The 22,038-nt window shown below is 43.9% G+C and overlaps 1 protein-coding gene across 1 annotated transcript in view; it reads right to left on the reverse strand.

Annotated features, from left to right (window-relative positions):
* Window positions 1-22,038, reverse strand: part of DDX21 (DExD-box helicase 21) — an 835,772-nt gene that overhangs the window by 508,093 nt on the left and 305,641 nt on the right. The window contains exons 10-11 of the mRNA XM_044055776.1: window positions 5,713-5,832; window positions 3,208-3,229 (exon numbers count right to left, since the gene is read on the reverse strand). Of these exons, the coding sequence (XP_043911711.1) occupies window positions 3,208-3,229; window positions 5,713-5,832 (142 nt within the window). The remainder of the gene's footprint in view (window positions 1-3,207; window positions 3,230-5,712; window positions 5,833-22,038) is intronic.

Below are 22,038 nucleotides of genomic sequence, written 5' to 3' on the forward strand. Positions count from 1 at the left end.
GAAAGGTCTTGGAAGGGAAGCATGTGCCTTGGTCTGTCCTTCCTGAGCAATGCCCCCCCTACCCTAATAGGGAGGCATCCGTGGTCACCGTGGTCTTGGGAAAGGCAGGTTGGAATGGACATCCCTTGAGAGGATCTGGAGACTGAATCCACCACTAAAGGAAGTCACTGCACGCTCTTGACAGTCTCACTGGAAAGGACAAGGGGAGATCTACCAGGGACCACTGAACCGTAAGCGTCCACTCCAACACTCTTGCATGAAGGCGCGCCATTAGAAGAATACTGATCATGGCCCCCATAGACCCCAATGCTTTTAACACTGCCTCGGCTGTCGGTAAAGGGGTCTGAAGAATGTGTGTGAATGAAATGCCAGCACAGAAGAAGTTATCTGACCCGACACTTGCAGCAGCTCAAAATAGATAGCCTAGTATGAACCTATGAACCTATGAACCTATGTGTAACCTCAGACTGTGTATCCTGTCTAACGTAAGGAACACCCTTGTTTGTAATGTGTCCGGTCGTGCCCCAAAGAAATCCAAAACCTGAACCGGGAGTAGAGCAGATTTGTTCATGTTGATTGTGATGCCCAACTTGTTGGCTAGCCAAAGGAAGGAGTCCCTGGCCTGACAAAGTAGATGCGCTGAAGGGGCAGTAAAGAGCCGGTCGTCCAGGTATGGAAAGACCTGAATACCCTGAAGCCTCAGGTGAGCTGCTACTACCGCCATTACGTTGGTGAACACCCGTGGGGGGGGGGGGCTGTGGTGAGACCAAAGGGAAGGGCTTGAAATTGATAATGATTGGCTCCCAGTCGGAAGCGAAGGAACTTCCAGGAGCGCCTGTCAATCTTGATGTGACAGCACACATCCTGGAGATCGATTGAGCATATCCAGTCTCTGGCCTGCAGATAGGGCAGGATAAACTGAATCCTGACCATCCGGAATTTTGCCTTGGTTATAGACAGGTTCAATTTGGACAGATCCAAGATTGGTCAGAGGTCTCCAGTCTTTTTCGGCACTAAAAAGAACCTGGAATAAACTCCGGATGCAGACTGGTCTAGGGGAACCAGTTAGATGACTCTTTTCCTTAGCAGTGAATCTATTTGCACTTCTGCCTCTCCCGCTGTGTGGGTGGGATGTCCGGGAGGGCTTTGTTGGATGGGGGAGGTTCCTGGAATGGGGAAAGGAATATCCTCTGGATATGATGCGCAACAACCATTGATCTGTTGTTATGGACTCCCATGCCAAAGGGTGTAGCGACAAATGACCCCCGACTGCCTCCAGAGAAGAACAGCTGGGCAACTCCTCAGGGCTGCTGCCCAGGTTTATCAGAGAAAGGTTCTCGGGACCCGAAATTCTTAGGACCCTCTCTGCCTCTAGGGCGGTGTCTGTCAAATCCTTGTCTGCTTCTGGGGGGGAAGGAGAGTCCCGAGCGTTCCGGGAAAACGCCAGAGACTTGTGGAACCACATCTTCTTTGGCCCTTGCTGGTTGCTGGAAAAGGACCTTTGAGGCAGAGAGAAGTGGATCCCAACGGTAGACAGTGTCTTCCCATCATTCTCTCTATGGACCAAAGTCTCTGACCGTCTTCCCGAACAGGGAAGAACCGGCGTAAGGGGTGTTGGTAAAAGATGCCATGAAGGGCTCTGTTAATTGACATAAGCGGAGCCAGACGTGACACCCAATGACAATGCCTGCCCCCTCCCCCGTGCGACTCTCTCCATGGTGTGGGAGAGCAAACGCATGGACGTGCTGGCAACTGCTTTTAGGGTGGCCATTCGTGCATCAAATGTCTTCCTACCAACACGGACCCTGGGGTAGTCTCCATGATTTCCTTAAGATCTCTCTGGAGTCTGACGACGTGCCCCATATAGTTCAGCGCCCTCACACAGAAGATCGCTGAAGCATAAATTCACTTCCCAAAGTGATCCAACGATCTCGACTCTTGGTCAGGAGGGTGGACCATGGAGCTCTCCTGAGCAAGCTCCTTCTTGGTGGCCACCACTGCCACCATCCTAGCCTCTACAGGGGACCCCTTGTGCAATGAAGCTTGTCCGAGAGTGGACTCAAAACCTTATCTGGCCACCTAGGGATTGGCTTTATGGTGTCTGGCTCTTTACAAGCCCTAGATGTTATTAGTTCCACAAATGGGTCGGCAGGAAGGGACACCCAAGAGGTAGATGGGCCTGCGCCGAAACCCGGACTCGTCCAAGGTTGGCTATGGGGTGGGACCACCCCCCCGGCAGAGGAGCTCCATGATGTCCCCAAAGGAGACATCCTTGGGGGTGTCCTTCGGGAGCCTTCCCCTTCACCCAAACCTGTGTCCTCTGTGAGGGACTCTAGTGGACAGTCGAAGTGCCTCCTTTTACACGTATGTTTGCGGGGAGCCTCCTCACGGGGACTGTCTGGGAGAGGCCTCACAAATGGGCTGTTCCAAAGGCAGAACTACCTAGGGCATTACGGGCATGGGCTGTCCCTGAGAGGGCAAGATGGCCAGAACCACAGAGAGCCGAGGGGGGGGGGGGGCTGAACGGATTCAGAGGACGAGATATTCTGAGGTCTCGACACTGCGAGAGCCCTCTCCACCACGTCAAAAGTTGAGGGGGAACGTGCCTCCTGGGCAGAAAAGGAGAAAGCCGCTCCCTCTTGCCTAGCCTGATGGAGCAGAGACGCCGAGAGGGATGCTCTTCTCAGACAAGCTTGGAGCAGAGAATACCTCCCGGATCTCACACCAAGGCTGCGGCTCCTAGAGCTTGGATCCGATCCCGTAAGATCCGACAAACTCAAGACTCCAGCCAGCGTTGAGGTACAGGGCACCATTGGCAGCGACATTGTAACTCTGATCGTTCTCTGATCCAACAACTCCAAAGCCACGGGTCGGATCAGAGAAGGAGTAATACGACAGAACAAGGGTTGGAAGGGACCTGCTCCGGAGGGAGATGGCCCTGGCAAGACCCCCATCTGTATCTATGTGCGGATAAATCTCCACATCATCTTGTCCATTTCCGCTTCTGAGTGAAGTGGGAGGACGCAGGCGAAATCGGACGGGAGTGCTGGTGGGGGAAGACCCGACCGGAAACCGGCTTTGTTCTTCTTCGGGCTCAGGTGAAAACCAAGGGGACATGAGCCTAGGAGACACAGGCCTGGATACAGGCTTCACTTTCGGTGGCGAACCAACCTGCGACAAGCGGTTGGGGGGGATTGCTTGCGAGGCCGGTCCTTCTTAACCTGATCCCCTTCCCCAGACCTCTTGGTGGGAGTGAGAGTCTCAGAGGCCGGGGAAGACGATGATGGAGCAGTAACCGTTGCTTTCCCCGAGGGGGAAGAGGGGACCGCAGTCCCAGAAGAAGAGGGCAACAGGACCTTAAGGATCAATTTGTCCCACCTGTCCTTAAGTGCCCTGGGGTTAAACCCAGTGCAAACAGGACAGGGGGACTGGAGGTATTCAGCCCCCAAGCAGACCACACACAAAGTGTGGCAATCTGTCGGGGAAAGCTTATGGCCACACTTTGTGCACTTTCTGAAACCGGGCTTCGGAGCATCCGCTATCCCTTCAGCCAGCCCAGGCGCGCACACACACTCGTGAGAGAAAGAGAATGAGAACGGGAAAGGAAAGTCTACAATTTTTTTTTTTTTTTTTTTTTTACTAACTAAACAAAGAACTCTGGGGAGGTACACAAAAGTTCAAGAGAAAGGAAAAGTCAATAGGAAGCTAAAAATAGAAAAATATACACTTACAAACACTGAAACAACATGCTGGAGCTCAGACCGCACTTGTTCACTCTCAGGTGGCAAACGAGATCTGAGGGGAGAATGGAGACGAGGAGCATGGAGCTCGGAGCCACAGCTGGAAAATGCGGCCGGATCAGAAGACCCACAGGTTGAAGACAAATGAAGTAAACTACTTCAGATACAGAAAATTCACCTCGGGGATCACTCCAGTGGCTCTACTTGACAGAGGCACTGGGAACCAAGGTCGGGTGGCACGATGCCAGGGTAATCCTATGGGCTAGGCTTGTAAAGGCTCCCGGGCCATTAGCCTAGTACACACCTATCAACTTATGAACAAGAAGGAAATTGTCATTCTTTACAGTTCTTTTAGCTTTACCACTGGATACCTTGTAGATATCTAAACTAACAACGGCTGGGAAGCCAAGTAAAAGGCTCCTCGTGCCAAAATACAAGTTTTCTCAGACCTACGTATGGCTATCACAGCAAGAAGGAAATGATACACTGAGTCCAGAAAAATTGTTAAAAGCTAGAAGGCATAGATTTACAGATTTATCAGCTTTAAGAGTACTTCTGCGACCTCTAAAGAATCCAGTAGGAAGGTATGTTATGGAGTGCTACCACAGTGGAGAAACCAAAACAGCTAAGTGATCTTTCATAAGAATGCACTATGTAGAGATTCTTTTTCTAGACATTGAATGGTGTAAACCTGGTACAGCATACAAATCAGATGCAACATAGCTCAGCTGATGTAGTAACCACTGCAATGACACTTGTAACAAGGCTGGAAAAAAGGGACAGTGCTGTCATTCATGGCAAACGTTCAAAGTGCAGTGGTCTAATGAAAGACTGGTGCAGAGTTCATCATAGAAAAAGGCTTCTTTAAGGCTGTTAACAACGTAGGACTAGTCCAATAGCTTTGCATGCAAGCTGAATGCCAATGTGACCGAAAAAAAATCCTTAGTCCCAATATCCACAGAGACACTAATGAGAACCACAGACGCAAAAGAAATCACTAAGCTTGAAAGACGAATGCCACTGTGAAATGGTCCTCCTTCTGTGGGAAAACAAACATCACAGCTTTCCATAAGGATTTACTTAACTTGCCACAGCACACACAATTGATACCACAAAATCTAAAATTGCTCCCACCAAGACAAATGCCACACAGTGGGACAGCTAATCATTAGAAGTTACCTGTTTTTCCATTATCAATCTCAAATATGTTTTTCACTCCTACAACATTTTTAAAATTTAATGTGAAGAACTCTGGTATAGACAGGCATTTGACTCACTTACAGGCGGGGGGGAGGGTAGGGGACAGGAGCACTACATTCTTTCCACATCAGTACTAAAATTAAAAAAATAAGTGGATTAAAAATTGTACATTTTCTTGTTTGATACAGCTGAAGAAATAAAAATTAAACCAAATCAAAGCGAGTTCAGCAGCAGGTAACAGGACTGAAATGACGCCTCACACTGCTTACGTGTCAGTGGTAATTCTGCTATGTACAAAGAAAAATGTTAATGCAGCAACAATCTCTAGTCACACAGTGCTGAGGGATCTCTAGTCACACAGTGCTGAGGGATCTCTAGTCACACAGTGCTGAGGGATCTCTAGTCACACAGTGCTGAGGGACCTCTAGTCACACAGTGCTGAGGGAACTACTGAAGGTTGATGCTGATGAGCAGAGAAATGTTCTGAAAATCCATGCTTTTCTGAGGAAGCCAAAATCAGTGTAGTGTGTCTTTGTCATCCCCACTAACAGACCTACAACCCAGTCATTTTTTAACAAGTTTGCTAATTTTGCAACTATGTGTTTAGTCTCAAAACTTGCTTTACTTGATACTGTAACAGCTTTGTGCATTTTATACTAGTTTTTGTCCTTTGCTTTCTATGCTTTGTGAGGAGAGTAGTTAAACATCTGAAAACTATCTACATAGTACAGTTGATTACCAAACAAAGATAGCATAAAAAGATAGTACTTACCGCTTTCTGCTCCACATATCTAAGCTGGTCTGCTTCTTTCCGTTGGTAGAAGCAGATGCACACCCCAGTACGTCCTGCTCGGCCTGTACGGCCAGAACGATGGATGTAGGACTCCACATCCTAAATAAGAAGCAACAAAGGGGATACAGTAAAAAAAAACACATTCGGTTATGCAGGTTACTTTTCTATATTTGGTTATCACAGTCTACTACCTGCCCAAAACATACACCGGATAATCACCTGTTTTTCTGCCTCTGCTAGTTCACTTCTAGCTACTCACTTAGACCTCAATTAAAAAATTCCCAGTCAATAGCAAATTTTGCACCATATTCAGACCAACAGACATTTCTGCACTTATCTTATTGCCCTTCTCCAGTCAATCTGAGGGCAACGTGTGCGTCTTACTCTAGTTAGAAGAGAGTCTCCTCTGTTCGCCCTACACCCAACTGCCTCCCACTTACAGCGTGGAATGGAGTACTGCACAATTTTCTACTCTACTACAAATCAGAAAGCACAAACCTCTCCACTTCTTCCACTTGATGAGGGACTACTCCATTCACATGGGAGCAAAGCAGTAAGAAGGGGACGCTCATTCTATCACACTCCACCCGGCCTTCAATCCCAACCCTGAGTTATCAACACAACACATTGACTCCATGCTCCTACACCAAAAGTTCAATAAGGCCTTTTACTTAAAATTAATTCACTCTTCATAAACAGTGGAAATGCTGCAGGGGAAAAATGAAATTGTTAAAGGTCTATTATGTGCTCTATATTTTGTTTGTAACTTTCTGACAGAACGAAATGCACTTCTGCTACACTAAAATGGTACCAACAAGAGTATGGAAACAATATGTTCCACATTTTGGTACAAGGATAATGGGATGAACTCTATTAACTTTCCATAATATTTTAACGCGTTTAATATTAAGTGATATTATCACAGTCCTGAAAGTTAAGGGAAAAAAATCAACAAATCCTTACAGAGAGACCTACAAAAATAAAATAAATTGAGATAAATCTGTCACAAGAACCTAACACTAACATGGAGAAAGTGTTTTTCCTATTCCAGGCCAAGTACAGCCTGCTTTTATTAGCCTTTTCTTCCACAAGTAGTCTTTTGTCTTCAAGTACTGCAAATGCGAATAAGCAAATGTATTTTTCGACTACCTTAGTCTTGACATCACGGTACAACTACTCTAGGCCTCTTTGGACTGGTGCTTGCAACTGATACAGTAAATGATCCTTAGTTTTCAAACAGCTAATACATTTCTGCACTCCACTGGCTACCATGACTACTCAAGATCATAAAGTGCCCCTCAACGCTCATGTGCCTCCCTGCAAAGACAGTACAGTTGTGCAAGGTCTTTTGACAGTAGATGTCCTACTTCTCACTGTTACAGTATTCATTACAAATGGGATATTCTGCACATGACAGCTGACTGTTCGGCCAGTATACCAAACCTTAGCTGTTTCCACATGCCAAACGTCGCACTTACGTCTAAGGCTTATGGTTTATAGGTGACATTTGAGCACCTAATCCTCAGAAGAATTAGAGCAACCCAAGAAGAGTAGTAAAGAACTGTGCATCCAGGAAGGGGGGAATAGAAGAAAGAAGATGAACCCTTCAGCCACAGTAAAAGGCACAGGGAAAAACAGGGGGAAGGCAGAAGGGACAGAATACTGCAACAGTTGGAGAAGTAGGACATCTACTGACATGGTAAGATGTTACACAATTGTACTATCTCCTTTCTTACCACCACTGCAGTATTCATTACAAATGTGAGTAGAAAAGCTAGTGAAGAGGATGGGAGGAAGACACAGATGAGCCCTCCAACAATCCATGGAGGATGGCCTTGACAAACCATACCAAGGCCCTAGAAACCTCAACCAACTTATACTGTTTAGTAAAGGTGTGTACAGAGGATCACGTATCAGCTTACAGAACAAATTTAGTATCTAGATCCTTGGGGGGGGGGGTGGGGGGGAGTAAGAGGCCACAGCCCTGGTAGAATGAGCACAAACAGACGACAAAAGCTGCTTATTGTGAAAATAATAGCCTTACAACATTCAGGAGTAGATAGCTTACTCATAAAAAGGAAAACCCATACCCTTGGAATGAAAAGAAACAAAAAGTTGCTCAGGTTTCCTTATACCCTTAGTCTTGTCTAGATTACATGTGGGCTGTCTATGCAGACCCAAAGTATGTAAAATCATCTCACTATCTTTCTGTTGAGAATGGAACGAGAAGGAAGATGTATGGCCTGCTTTACAGACATAGGAAGAACAAACTTGAGCATAAAAGGAGGACTGATGCGCAGAGAATCTATGTTCCTGTGTAAAAACAAAAACGGAAACTACTATGAGTGTCTGAAGTTCAGAAATTCTGTTCGCAGAAGCAATGGCTACTCACAGTTTTTAAGTATAATGATGTAAAGAAGAGACACGCTAAGAAGGACGCGGAGTCAAATTTTCAAGAACAAAATTAAGGTCCCAAAAAGGAGGAATACACTTTCTAGGCGATCTAATATGAAGGACTCCTTTCAAAAATTGCTCAACTCCAAAGCTAGAAGAAAGAGGAGACAGAAATGGCCAACAAATAAGGTTTAACAGAAGAGTATGCCAAGCCACAACTGAGTAGCTCAAACAAACGGAAAACACAGGAATACCCACAGAAAGAAAGTCCAGGTCACAAGTGCAATACCAAATAGAAAATCACTTCCCATTTAGCTACAAAGGATTTTCTAGTAGTGGGTTTTCTGCCCATCTATCAAACCCGAAGCACATCCTCAGAAAAGTGGTGTATAACAGAAATCAAAATCCTATCACCCAGACTCAATTGCAGAAGTAAATGAGGGTGAATGAGAGATCCTTTGTCCTGTGCGAGAAGATCCATCCTGTGAGGTAACTTGTGATGATAGCCCCTGGCCAGATGAAATAGAAAGCAGAAAGTACAGTTGTGTAAACTTACAATAAATGTAGATGTTCGAGTGTCTTCACTGTTGCAGTCATCACATTTGGGTTATCTGCCTGCAGGTAGCCCTCAGCCGGCCTGAATACCAGAGTCATTTGATTTCTGCGTCAGATGCTGCTGCTTCTTCCTTGACGTCAGGTCGCCAATGATATAAAACATGCAGACAATGCCATTACATCAGTTTTTCTTATCCCAGATGTCAGGTGCCCCCATAATAGCAATTAAATAGTACTGTAAAGCCCCCATCAAAAAGCAAATACACAAGAAAAGATACACATACCAACCATAAGGAGAGGTACAGCCAAGAGAAGTCAGGGGGCTGGAGGGAGTGTAACTAGGACTGCAACAATGAATACACTCGCACATCTACATTTATGGCAAGTGTACACAACTGTACTATGTTCTTCATGTTTCACTGTTGCAGTCATCACATTTGGGTCGATTCCCAAAGCTAAGGAAGGGAGGAAGAAGTTAAACAGCATTAGGGCCAGTTATTAATCCCTGTAAAACTGCAGTGGCAAATCCAGCTCTGGATTTAGAAAAGATAGGCAAGTGGTAATGTTTGGTGAAGTATGTACCGCGCTCCGGGCAGCAGCTTCTAGGATGTCCCCGGTAGGGACCCCTCTGAGAAATGCCGCAGAGGTAGATGCAGCCCTGGTGGAATGTCATCTTATCCCCTGTGGGGTAGATTCTCCATGGTGCTTGTAGCAGAAATGAATGCAATGGGCTATCCATTTGGAAATGCTTTGCTTTGAATTGACCTTCCCCTCTGCCCCTGCAGCCAAGCTAACTAGCAGCTGCTCAGATTTTCTGGTAGGCTTAGTCCTGTCCAAATATAATCTAAGTTGTCTGTATATGTCCAGAGATTGCAGTATTAGTTCCCCTTTGTTTTGTGGATTAGGGAAAAAAGTAGGCAAATTAATGGAATGATTTAGGGCCACAGAAGACAACACCTTGTGCATAAATGAAGGGTTAGTCCTGAGGGAAACCCTGTCCGCATGGAAGATAATGAAGGGCTCCCACTGCCATGAGGGCCTGCAATTCAGACACTCTTCTTGCTGAAGTGATGGCTAGAAGGAAGGCTGTTTTCCAAGAAAGGAATTTCAATGGTTCAAAGGGGGGGAAAGAGTGAGTTTTTCCAATACAAAGTTAAGGCCCCAGGCTGGAGTGGGAGCTCTCCTGTGGGGGGGGGGGGTCTTAAATTTTTGGCCCCTCTAAGGAATTGCTTTAACAAATGGTGAGAGAAAAGGGGTGGCTCTGTATTATAATGTGCTGAGATGACAGAGGCATGAATTTGAATTGACGAGAAGGATAGGCCCCTATGGAGCATTTTTGTTAAGTACTGTAGAATCTGAGGTAAACTGGGCACTGTTGTGCCCATCTCCTGAGCCAGGCTCCAGGAACAGTATTCTTTCCACTTTTCAGCATAGGATTTTCTAGTACTAGGCATGCCTGCCTCCAGAATGACATCCAGTACCCGCTTACTGAGGGATGCTAAGGGGGAGCTCAAGGAATTAGCCAGGCTGCAAGGTTCAGGGTTTGAAGCTGAGGGTGCAGAATATGGCCTGCCTGCTGGGACAGCAGGGAAGGGGTCTGAGGCAGATGCCATGGTTGTAGCAGTGCCATACTGCGCAAGAGGGGGTACCAGTGCTGGCGTGACCAGTCTGGTGCAATCAGTATTGTCCTTGGCTTGTCCTGTTTAATCTTTAGTAGAACCTTTGAGAGGAGAGACAGAGGGGGAAAGGCATAAACTGAGAGGCTATCCCAGGTAAAGGACAGGGCATCCACTTTCCATGCTTGGCTGTGGGGAGTTCTTGTGCAGAATTTGTTCAATTGGTAGTTCTGAGGGGAGGCAAACAGGTCCATCTCTGGAGTCCCCGATTTGTTCAAGAGGTTGAATATTTTGGCATCTAGTTTCCATTTGTGTGGGTCCATGAGATTTCTGCTCAAGTCGTCTGCCAGTGAATTTAGTATGCCTGGCAGAAATTGAGCTTGCAGGTGTACTTGGCAGCTCAAGGCTGTGTTCCACAGTGCCATGGATAGTCTGCAGAGCGGGTACGAGTGGGCTCCTCCCTGCTTGTTTAGGTACCACATAACTGTGGTGTTGTCTGTCTTTACCAATAGTTGTCCTGGAAGAATATGGTCTTTGAAGGCTGTCAGAGCATTCTGTACAACTAACATTTTTTTTATTGAAATGCAGGTGCATCTGTCTCAGGTTCCATTTGCCCTGAATGCACTGCCCTGCCATGTGAGCCCCCCCCCGTGCGTAGTCTAATGCATCTGTTGTTAGGGTTTAGGCGGCAGGGGGTAGAGTGAAAGGGAGTCCCTTGTTGTGGTAGCAGGCCTCTGCCCACCAAAGGAACTCTGTCTTGATACAAGGAATGATAGAAATCATTGTTTCCAGGTCCTGAGAATGTTGACACCATAGACTTTATAGATACCATTGGAGTTTCCTCATATGCAGTCTTGCATATGGAATTAGTAAAATGCAAGAGGCCATGAACCCCAGGGTTTGCAGTATTTTCCTTGCAGATAGCTGGAGTTTTGTGGCCAATAGTTTGAAGTAGGTTGTCAAGTAAACTTGTTTCTGTGGAGTGAGGAATGCCATCTGGGAAGTTGTGTTCAAGCTTGCTCCCAGGAATACAATCTGTTGGCAGGGTACTAGGTGAGATTTCTTTTCTTTTCGTTGATGGTGTACCCCAGTGACGTTAGAACTTTCTTTACGAATGCCAGGTGTTGTAATAGCAAGTCCTGGCTTTCTGCCTGAATTAGACAATCGTCCAAATATGGGTAAATTTGAATATTTCTCTGCCTGCAAAATGCAATGGCTGGAGCTAGGCACTGTGTGAATACCCTTGGCGTAGTAGATAAGCCAAAGGGAAGTGCAGAGAACTGACAGTGCATGGAGCCTGCCCTGAAGTGTAGGTATTTCCTGCAAGATTCCCTTATTGGAATGTGCAGGTAAGCTTGCTTATTTATTTATTGATTGATTGATTGACATTTGTCAACTGGGTTTGTCCAGCTGGGCTTGTGGCCCATTTTCAGTGGAGACCCGAGGAGACAAGCTCCAGTAATACATTTTAAAACAATTACAATTTTAAACAATATTGATCGAACAGCAGTTATAGCAAAATGATTCACATATGTTGGGTTACACGCATAAAGTTAAAGTTGCATTAAAAAGAAGCTAAGTAACAATTTTACAGTGATATAGTTCAATAGGTCAACAATAAACATTTTTTTGATTGTATAAAATTGTGCAACTGCATAGTAGACACAATGGAGAGAGAGGTGTAATGAGGTACTAAGTATGGTCCTTTTGAGGGTACATAAAGGGAAGGAAGACTAGGTAGGGTCATGGCAAGGACAGGTTCTGGAATTGATGAAAATAAGCTTTTAGTTCATTTTTAAAAAGTGTGAGGTGTGGGAGATTGATCGTAAGTCAAGGGGAAGTTTGTTCCAAGCATGGGCAAGGGAGTGTTTGTAGAGTAGTTTGCCTACTGACCTTTTTGGGTGGTAGATATCAAGTAATTGTTGGTTAGAAGTGCAGTCTGGGATGGGATGTAGATGGAGATTAAGGAAGACAGAGATGGACAGAAGGAGGGTTTATAAAAAATAGAGTGTAGCATATGAAATTGATAAGATAGCTGAAACTGGGGAAGTTCAAGCCATTGAAGAAAGTTTAAAGAAATGCAGTGGTGTGAGCTGTATGGGGAGTTAGTAATGAATCTGGCTATTTTATGGTAAGTCTGTTGCAGTTTGTTTAGAGTGGAGGCCTGGATATTGGTAAGAACTGGGGCGGCGTATAAGAGGGAGGAGAGGAGGAGTGCCTGGATTCAGGGGTTAGGAATTTTATGTTCCGATATAGCAGACCTAGTTTCTGGTTTGTTTTTTTTATACATTGGAGTATGTGTAGGGTTGAACTTCCTTTAAGTTTAGGGTTGCCAGCCAGGCATCCTTGGCTAGCATGGGAAGAAACTGTTGCAGAGTTAGCATTTTTTAATTTTGGAACTACCAGAAAGGTGTTGAGAATAGAGTGGTCCATAGGATGCCAGGAGTGGTCTTTTCTGGGTACCAGAAAAAGTCTTGAATAAAAGCCTTGTCCCCTTTGTTCTGCTGGGACAGGATGAATAGCCCTGATATTGAGGAGAGAGAGAACCTGCTGTTGGGCCCCCGCCCATTGATTTGGGGGTAGGTCTGGCCAACCATTTGGGGTTGGTAGGGTGGGGAAGTGGAACCTGTATCCTTGGGAAACTATATTCAAAACCCATTTGTCCTGGGTAATAAGTTCCCAGTTTTTTGCATGCAGGGTGAGCTTTCCTCCTAAGGGAGCAAGTAGTTGAGCAGGACTTGTGAGGGTTAAGGTTAAGTCATTGTGCCATTTTTCCGTAGGGGGGGGTGGCTTACTACTCCCTGCTTTGGAAGTGGGAGCCCCCCACTGCTTAGGTTTGTGCAAAGCCTGAGACTGTAGCCTAGGTGGTCTGCCGTTCTTGGGTTTGGACTGAAGAGGCCTAGAAGGGATTGGAAAGGACCAGTTCTTAGAAGGCCAATGCCTACTGAATCTGGGAGGCTGTACTTGTAGGAAATCTTTAAGAGTTTGCATAGATTTAGCTTTTTCCTCCATCCTTTTTTGGACTTCTTCTGCTTTGTTGCCAAAAAGGCGGTCTTGGTTTAAGGGAGCATCCACTAATTTAGCTTTTACATGATCTGGCAAGTTTTGTTCCTTACGCCAAGCATGCCTTCTAAGTACAGACCCAGTGACAGCAGCCCTGCAAGATGCTTCTAAAGTGTCAAAACCACATTGCAAAGTATGTTTGCCAACTTGTTTTGTAGAAGGCATTAAATCCTGTAATTCTTTTGTGTTCAGTACAGTCAAGAGTCAACATCATTTTCTGTTTAAGTAGCCCCATAACATGCTGCTGAAACTAACATATGAAACTGGCAATTTAAAGCCCTGACGGCCAAAGTAGCAGAAGTGTATACCTTCTTACCCCATCTGTCTAAGGCTCTAGAATCTCTATCAGAAGGGGTAGGACTTTTGGCGGCAGTAGCCTTAATGCCTTTTGGTCCTTGGGAAAAGTTCTCTGGATCCGCAGAAGGATTCTTGAAGAGGAACTTGTGAGAGTCAGGTACTCTGGAATACCTGCCAGGTTTTCTGGGAGCTGGTGGTAAAGTGTCTGGGCAAAGACTAGATTCCAAGAAAGCATCATCTACAATTTCCAGAACAGGAGAGAGAGCTAAAGGTCTGTGTTGAGGTAGTAGTAAGAATTCCCTTAGCCTCTTTTTGGAGTCAGAGTAATCCTGGCTTTCTCAGTGGAAATGCTCCCTAAGAGTGTGCAAGGTTTCACCGAAAGAATGGTAATCAGAAGGAGCAGAAAAATCAGATTCCTGATTAGAAGAATCAGAAAGAAACTCAGTTGTAGGTCTCTCAGAGGGGGAAGGCTGGCTTCCCCTAATCATGTAATGAGGTCTTCAGCCATTCTAAGCATTTGTTTTTTAGGCATATGGGCCTGAGCCTGCGGTTTGGTCGTCATTTTTTTCTAGGCATAGTGCGAGTTTTTGGACTGGATGAAAACGATGGCGTCGGTTTAACAGGAATGTCTGTAGGCCTGAACACACCCTCAGAAGCCGGTGCCTGCACAGCGGCTTCGGACCCATCCAAGGTAGAGACATCCACAGGCTCCATAATCGAAGAAGCATCTCACGACATACCGGACCCCAAATGGGTCTCAGTAGAAGCCTGTGAATCAGAAGTAGCAGGTATCAGGGGCTGCGAAAGCACCAGAGTACCGGCGGACTGGCAACTAGCTTAACGGAATCGGTGGCGGTTTTGGACCTATGCGGTCTGTCTCTGTCTTTATCCTTACGTTTTTTCAGAAGATTGGTAGTCGGATGGCTTGATGAAGCCATTTCGGAGTACACAGAACAAGTAGGAAAAGAATTTGCTGCAAAAATACCCAGACGACAGACAGTTCAGGCGTTGAATAAGGCACAAAACCGACAACGAGGGATGTCGTGGTCTGGGTCTAAGCAGGGGATGCAGTAAGAATGAAAATCTCTATGAGGTATTTGCTTTCCACAGGTATGACAATCGTTAACTTTTACTGACATACGTTAGAGCAAGAAAAAGGATCTCCAACAACTTTTGGCAACAGAGGAAGAGGGAGCTAACCATACAGAAACAGCCCCTTCCAAGAAAAAGACATGTCCACTTTCCAAGTTAGAGGACTTGGCACTCTGGAACAGAACTAAGGGAGCTAGCTGTTCAGAGGGGAGGCAAAAAGATAAAATTGAGGAGTACCCCCACCGATGTACACTGTCCAGAAAAATCAAATATCCATGTGAAGTATCCATTTGTGAGGATCTGCTCTATACCTGCGCAGACTGTCTGCCACAAGACTGTGACTGAGAGAATGTAAATTGCCTGCAGAGTTAAGTGATGGATAATGCCTGAAGAGCTAGGCAGCAAACAAGGCAAGATTTTCTGCCACTTTGCTTGTTTATACACCATATAACTATAGTGTTGCCTGCAAAAATTATCAAAAAAGACCTGGAACCCAAACAGAGTCCAAAGCATGAAGAACCAGAATTCGAGTTCTCATCCTTTATGTGGATATGGCCTGCTTGTTGCTGGGAAGATCAACCCCCCCCCTGGACCTTGATGTTGTTGGATGAAGCTCCCCAACCCTAACTGGAAGGATCTGTGTGCAGATCCTGAGTGAGAAGAGGGACTTGAAAAGGCAGGCCTAGATTTTGGAGAAATCTGCTAAATGCATGAGAAGAACTAAGTTTGAGACAAGGTAACAAAGGGAGAAAAACATCCCAGAGTATGGCAATGGTACAGCCAAACAATTTTGAGATCCCACTGAAACTTCATTTGATGCCTGGCAAAAGGAAAGTACAGTTTTGTACCTACCATAAATGTAGATGTCCGATAGATATGCAACTGCAGTCCTGACATATGGGTTGTCCTGCCTCAGGCAGCCCTTCGGTCGGCCAGATTCCAAAGTCTGGGTCCGGCGTCGGCCGATGTCGCCTCCTCCCCGACGTCAGAGCTGCTGGAGTATAAAGGCATCAGCCAACGCCATCTTCTTCAGTGTTTCTTGCCCCAGATGCCAGGTGCCCTCCAAGGAAGGTTAAATTTTGTGAATGGATAAACAGATAAAACCAAACATGCACAACAGTAATAAACAGATACACCATAATATATATCCCCAGCTGATAGGTAAGGGGAGAAAGGACCCAAAAGGGGAAAAACAGAGGGGTAGGAGGGAGGGAAAACCTGACTGCAGTTGCATATCTATCGGACATCTACATTTATGGTAGGTACAAAACTGTACTATGTCCTTCAAGAATGCAACTGCAGTCCTGACATATGGGTTGAATACCATAGCCAAGCTGGGGGTGGTAGGACTAAGCAAGAGATGGTGTAGCTAGAAGGCCCTGCAGGACTGCCGAAGCAAAGCCTGCTCGGGATCTGGAGTATAATGGCAGGTTGTAGTGTTTGGTAAATGCATGCACGGAGCTCCATGTAGCAGCCTCTAGAATGTCTTTTGTAGCCACTCCTCTTAGAAAAGCTGTGGATGTGGCCATAGCTCTGGTGGAGTGTGGTCTAATATTAGCTGGCACACTTTTTCCATGAAAAGAATAACAGAATTTGATGCAGTGTCCAATCCATTTTGAGATAGTTTGTTTGGTGACTGCTTTTCCTTGTACTCCAGCAGCATAGGCTACAAACAGTTGGTCAGACTTTCTGGTGGACTTTGTTCTGTCCAAGTAGTAGCGTAGTTGTCTGTAAATGTCTAAAGTATGCAGCAGCTTTTCCCCATTATTTTGAGGGTTAGGAAAGAAAGTAGGCAGGTGAATTTCTTGGTTTAGAGACACTCTGGATATCACCTTAGGCATGAATGAAGGATTGGTCCTAAGGGAAACTCTGTCCTGATGAAAGATGAGAAAAGCAGGAACTGCCATGAGGGCCTGTATCTCCGAGACTCTTCTTGCTGAAGTGAGTGCCAACAGGAAAACCGTTTTCCAAGAGAGAAATTGCACTTCTGAAGTTGCTGCTGGTTCAAAAGGAGGAAGAGTTAATTTTTCCAAGACATAATTGAGGTCCCATGCAGGAATTGGTAGCTTCCTTGGAGGTTTGATATTCTTTATGCCTCTTAGAAGATGTCTTAGCAAAGGATGCGAGAACACAGATGGATCACAGTTGTAATGTGCTGAGATAGCTGAAGCGTGGATTTTGATGGAAGAGTATGAGAGGCCACTGTGAAACATTTCTGTCAAGTATTCCAATATCTGAGGTATAAACAAATCACCCAAGTGCCGCACAGCAAGCCGACAGAGTTCAGGAACAGCGTTATCAGAAAACAAATGATATCAGTCACCATAAAACGCTGTTACTTAACGGCTTCAGTCACTGTTTAACGAGTTCCACCAAAAACAAATGCAATCAAATGTAGATCTGTTCAATATAGCAACTCCAACGAAACTTTCACTGTCTTAAAAATACTTTATTCAGGTTATAACAAAAGTAAGCGCTTTCACCCGTAGGCTTTCTCAAACTTTTACAAAACAGGCTAGCACATTAATTGTTTAAATATACCTCCTCTAAATCTGATAGGATGTGAACATTCACCAATTAAGTAAAACACATCACATTTTAAAGCGCTAAAACATACTTAACGTCATATGGATATAAAATATTTAATGTATTTAAAACATTATTTAAAAGCATTATCTAAAAAATTCATAGCATAAAGCTAAAAACATATCCCGACTTGGCAAACACTAATAAAACATATCAGGAACATTAAAATATATATGCTCAATCTAACTATATAGTCAGTGGGATAGTTCATTAAGGTCTGTAAACTCTCCTACTCTTTAGAAAAGGTTTGATCTGAACTCTGTCATTCAAACCTGGTTTCTCATCCGCCCTCCATCTGACAATCCATCTAATTTCACTTTCTAGGGTCCGGTTGATCAAATCACCCCCCCCAGGGCCCTGCACCAACTTTTGTATAACACAGAAACTAAAAACATGTTCTGGTCCTGTTTCACTGTTGTGTTTCGCTAATGCATTGAACCCAGATCCTATTCTAATATGATATACGTGTTCTCTGATGCGCTCTCTCAGCATTCTATTGGTTTTCCCAATATAGAATGCTGGACATGCTGCACATCTAGCTAAATAAACCACATCTTTGCTAATACAACTAGTGTGGGTGTTAAATTTAAAGGTACGTTCAGTAACCGGATGTGTCAAAATGGTATCAGTGTTGATGTAAATGCATTGGTTACATTTACCACAGGACAAAGTATTCACATCAGACACCTCAACTCTTTCTTTGAAAGAAGCACCTTTCGATCTACATAATAGTCTCTTCAGGTTGGGTTTATTCTTATAAGCTGTTCTTGGTTTTGGTCCCACTATTTCGCCTATTTTACTATCTGTCAACAAGATGTCCCAATGTTTAGACATCAAGTTTCTCAAATCCTGACTGTCCTTTGTAAAAAACATAGAGGCTCTCAAACCTGATTTGTCCGATTTAACCATATCTTGTTGGTTTACCTGTTCTGAAAAATAAGGTCTCGCTCTGGTCCCTCTCAGATCATTTACCTCAATAATTGTTTGGTCTATCAATCTCTACAGAGTAACCCCTATCTAAGAACATTCTTCTCATTTTCTCTACCTCCTTCTTATATCCATCCTCTGATGGATTCAGTCTAGATGCTCTCATAAACTGTTCTCTCAAGATGTTATTGAATATATGATTGGGGTGCATGCTGTGCCTATGTAGTAACGTATTCTTATGGCAAGCTTTCCTGTGGATTGAAGTATTTAACAATCCATTGTCCAATTTACATATGTCCACATCTAAATAAGATATCCTACTGTCTGAGTACTCATATGTAAATTTCAGAAATCCAGTAGACCCATTTAAGTACTCTACAAAGCTTGCTAATGTCTCTATATCTCCCAGCCAAACCAAAAAGAGGTCATCTACGAACCTGCGGTATAGCCCAACAAATTTATTGAACCATTCAGATATATACACAACCTTGTCCTCCCAAGCTGCCATAACCAGGTTGGCGTAGCTATTTGCACAAGATGTGCCCATAGCTACGCCATCCTTCTGGAGGTAAAAATCATCCCCAAATGTGAAAACATTGTTTGACAATATAGTTTCTAGATATAAAGTGACCAAATCTATTCTATCGGATGAAAAATCAGAATGTGCACGTAAGTAATCCTGTATATATTGAATACCAATATCATTCGGTATCATCGTGAATAGACTAACAACATCTAAAGTGACTAAATAATACTGTGTCCCCTCATCTAATCCATTGAAATATGCATATAAAACTATGAGAAATTGCTTACTATCTTTAAGTATGTTAGTATTCGTATCAACTAATGGCCTTAGAACAATTTCCATATAAATTGATAGTGGCTCGGTCACCCAGCCCTGGCCAGCCACTATCGGTCTCATAGGAGGTGTAATCCGAGATTTATGGATTTTCGGTAACCCTTGAATAATTGGTATCACTGGATTATTAACTTTGAAGTAGTCGTATAACTCCCTAGTTATGCTAGAAGACAAGAAAAGGTCATCAAGCATATAGTATACGTCAAAAACCTTATCTTTCACCTCATTTAAATCTATTTTAACATAAAATCTGTCTTCTCTGAGTAGTCGTCTCATACTCTCAGTGTACTCTATTAAATCCAGGAGTACCACTGGACCTCCTTTATCAGCTGGCCTAACCACTAATTTATCATCATTTCTCAGATCATTCAGGGCTTTCCTCTGATTATAGTTCAAATTCTGTCCATGCCTCAGATTTTTTCTACCTTGAAAGTGACCATGTATTTCACCTTCTAGAATTTTGCCAAAAGCATCTATTACCGGATGTAACTGTGGTATGTAGGTACTGTGTGGGCGAAATCTGGGCCCTTGCGCTTCCTCATTATTTATTCCAAAGTCTAGTTTCAGTTGTATATTTCTAATAAACATTTTTGTATCTATAATTGTATCCACCAAATCATCTCTCCTAGTTGGAATAAAATTCAAGCCCTTATTCAGTACCTGTATCTCATACTCGGTTAAACTTCTGCTAGACAAATTAACAACTAACGAGGGATCTTCTCCCACATTTTTTTCAAGGCCGGGCCCTGATGTTCCTCCACTGAGCCCTTCCTTTTGTGCCTCCCTCTGCTGGCAGAACGCCTCCTTTCGGAGAAACGACCCTGTGTAATAGGGAAAGGGATACCTTTCTTCTGTATTGGTAAACCATCACCATTTCCTCCTTGGGTAACCTTAGGCCTAACAACCATATCTGTCGTGATAGACCCTGTATTACCAACTAGGGATGTATCACTTGATTGTGGTTCTTGTCTATCAATCCTTGTAGGTGTACTACCTTCATTATTAACCCTTATCATCATAGTGTTATCCATTACAGGGTTACTACTTCCTCTTGTTTGAGGTTCAGCAGAATTAATTACATTAAGATTTACAGAATTATCACTTAACACATGATTAACAACATCATTGTTCTCACGTAGTGCTTCATGTACAACTACCTCCTGTCCCTTCCATTGAGATTTTACCTGGGTATAACCACGCCGATTAGTCTAAGGAATATTGTTCTGTATGGGACCATAATTTTCTTTAGGCCAAGTAAAAACTTGGCTATTTCTAAAATCACGTACATCTCTAGCTATCTTAGTCTTTTTTTGTTCAATTAAACGTTTTTCAAAAAGTAATACATCATCCAACATTCTTTCAAACTTTCTATGGCAATCAATATTCGCATATTTCATTTTAAAGTCACTAACATGTTGATTAACGAGAGTCCTTAAAGCATTTTCCTCCGGTGTATGAAACTCGATAAGAAGCTTCATATAGTTGAAGCTTAGCTCAATATTGAGCTGTTGCCACTTAAAAAGCAGTTCGGGAAATCTATTCCCTGTCGTGGGCATCTTTAAAATACGTAGCCCACGAGGAACTATTTTCCTAGTGAGGCAAGCTTCAAAATAATGTCGTTGTACCTGTAGCTTCTTTAAACGCGTAAACTCAGTCTCAATGTCCTGTATATCTTTCATAACATTCAGTGTTCCTCCATGGTGAGCAGTATCCTCGTTGTCCTCATATTCCGGTTCAAAATCTAGTAGCGGATTATCGCTGCCAGCTACACAAGCCTGGAAGCGTGCATCACTCCTGCTGATTCTTTCCATTGCCGTAGGTACGTACGGTAGCTCAATATTTGCATCGACGTTGGCCATCCCCTTAGGCTGTTGTGCAGAACGTAAAACAAATAACCATAAACAAATCACCCAAGTGCCGCACAGCAAGCCGACAGAGTTCAGGAACAGCGTTATCAGAAAATAAATGATATCAGTCACCATAAAACGCTGTTACTTAACGGCTTCAGTCACTGTTTAACGAGTTCCACCAAAAACAAATGCAATCAAATGTAGATCTGTTCAATATAGCAACTCCAACGAAACTTTCACAGTCTTAAAAATACTTTATTCAGGTTATAACAAAAGTAAGCGCTTTCACCCATAGGCTTTCTCAAACTTTTACAAAACAGGCTAGCACATTAATTGTTTAAATATACCTCCTCTAAATCTGATAGGATGTGAACATTCACCAATTAAGTAAAACACATCACATTTTAAAGCTCTAAAACATACTTAATGTCATATGGATATAAAATATTTAATGTATTTAAAACATTATTTAAAAGCATTATCTAAAAAATTCATAGCATAAAGCTAAAAATAAGTTGCGTTTCATTTTTGCTTCTAACACACTACATTATTTTCATATTTTCATATTTACTGCTTTTACATTGCCAGATTGTACTTGAGAATACTAAAACTGTCACCAATACACAGACTTCTTATACTGATACACGGTGTCTGCTCTGCCTCCTAGGTATGTAAAACTTGCACAGTGCCTGCTTCGCCTCCTAGGTGTGTGAAACTTGGCATAGTGCCTGCTCCGCCTCCTAGGTGTGTGAACCTTGCACAGTGTCTGCTCCGCCTCCTAGGTGTGTGAATCTTGCACAGTGTCTGCTCCGCCTCCTAGGTGTGTGAACCTTGCACAGTGTCTGCTCCGCCTCCTAGGTGTGTGAACCTTGGCACAGTGTCTGCTCCGCCTCCTAGGTGTGTGAAACTTGCACAGTGTCTGCTCCGCCTCCTAGGTGTGTGAAACTTGCACTATGTCTTCTCCACCTCTAAATATAAATAAATATAAAACTTATGTGACTTCATCATCTCTAGAGGCAGAAAAGTATTTAGGAAATGTATGTTACTCTGATGCAGATAATTCTTT

This window comes from Protopterus annectens, chromosome 14.part0 (assembly GCF_019279795.1).
Source record: "Protopterus annectens isolate FY-2018-M chromosome 14.part0, PAN1.0, whole genome shotgun sequence".
NCBI lineage: Eukaryota > Metazoa > Chordata > Ceratodontiformes > Protopteridae > Protopterus > Protopterus annectens.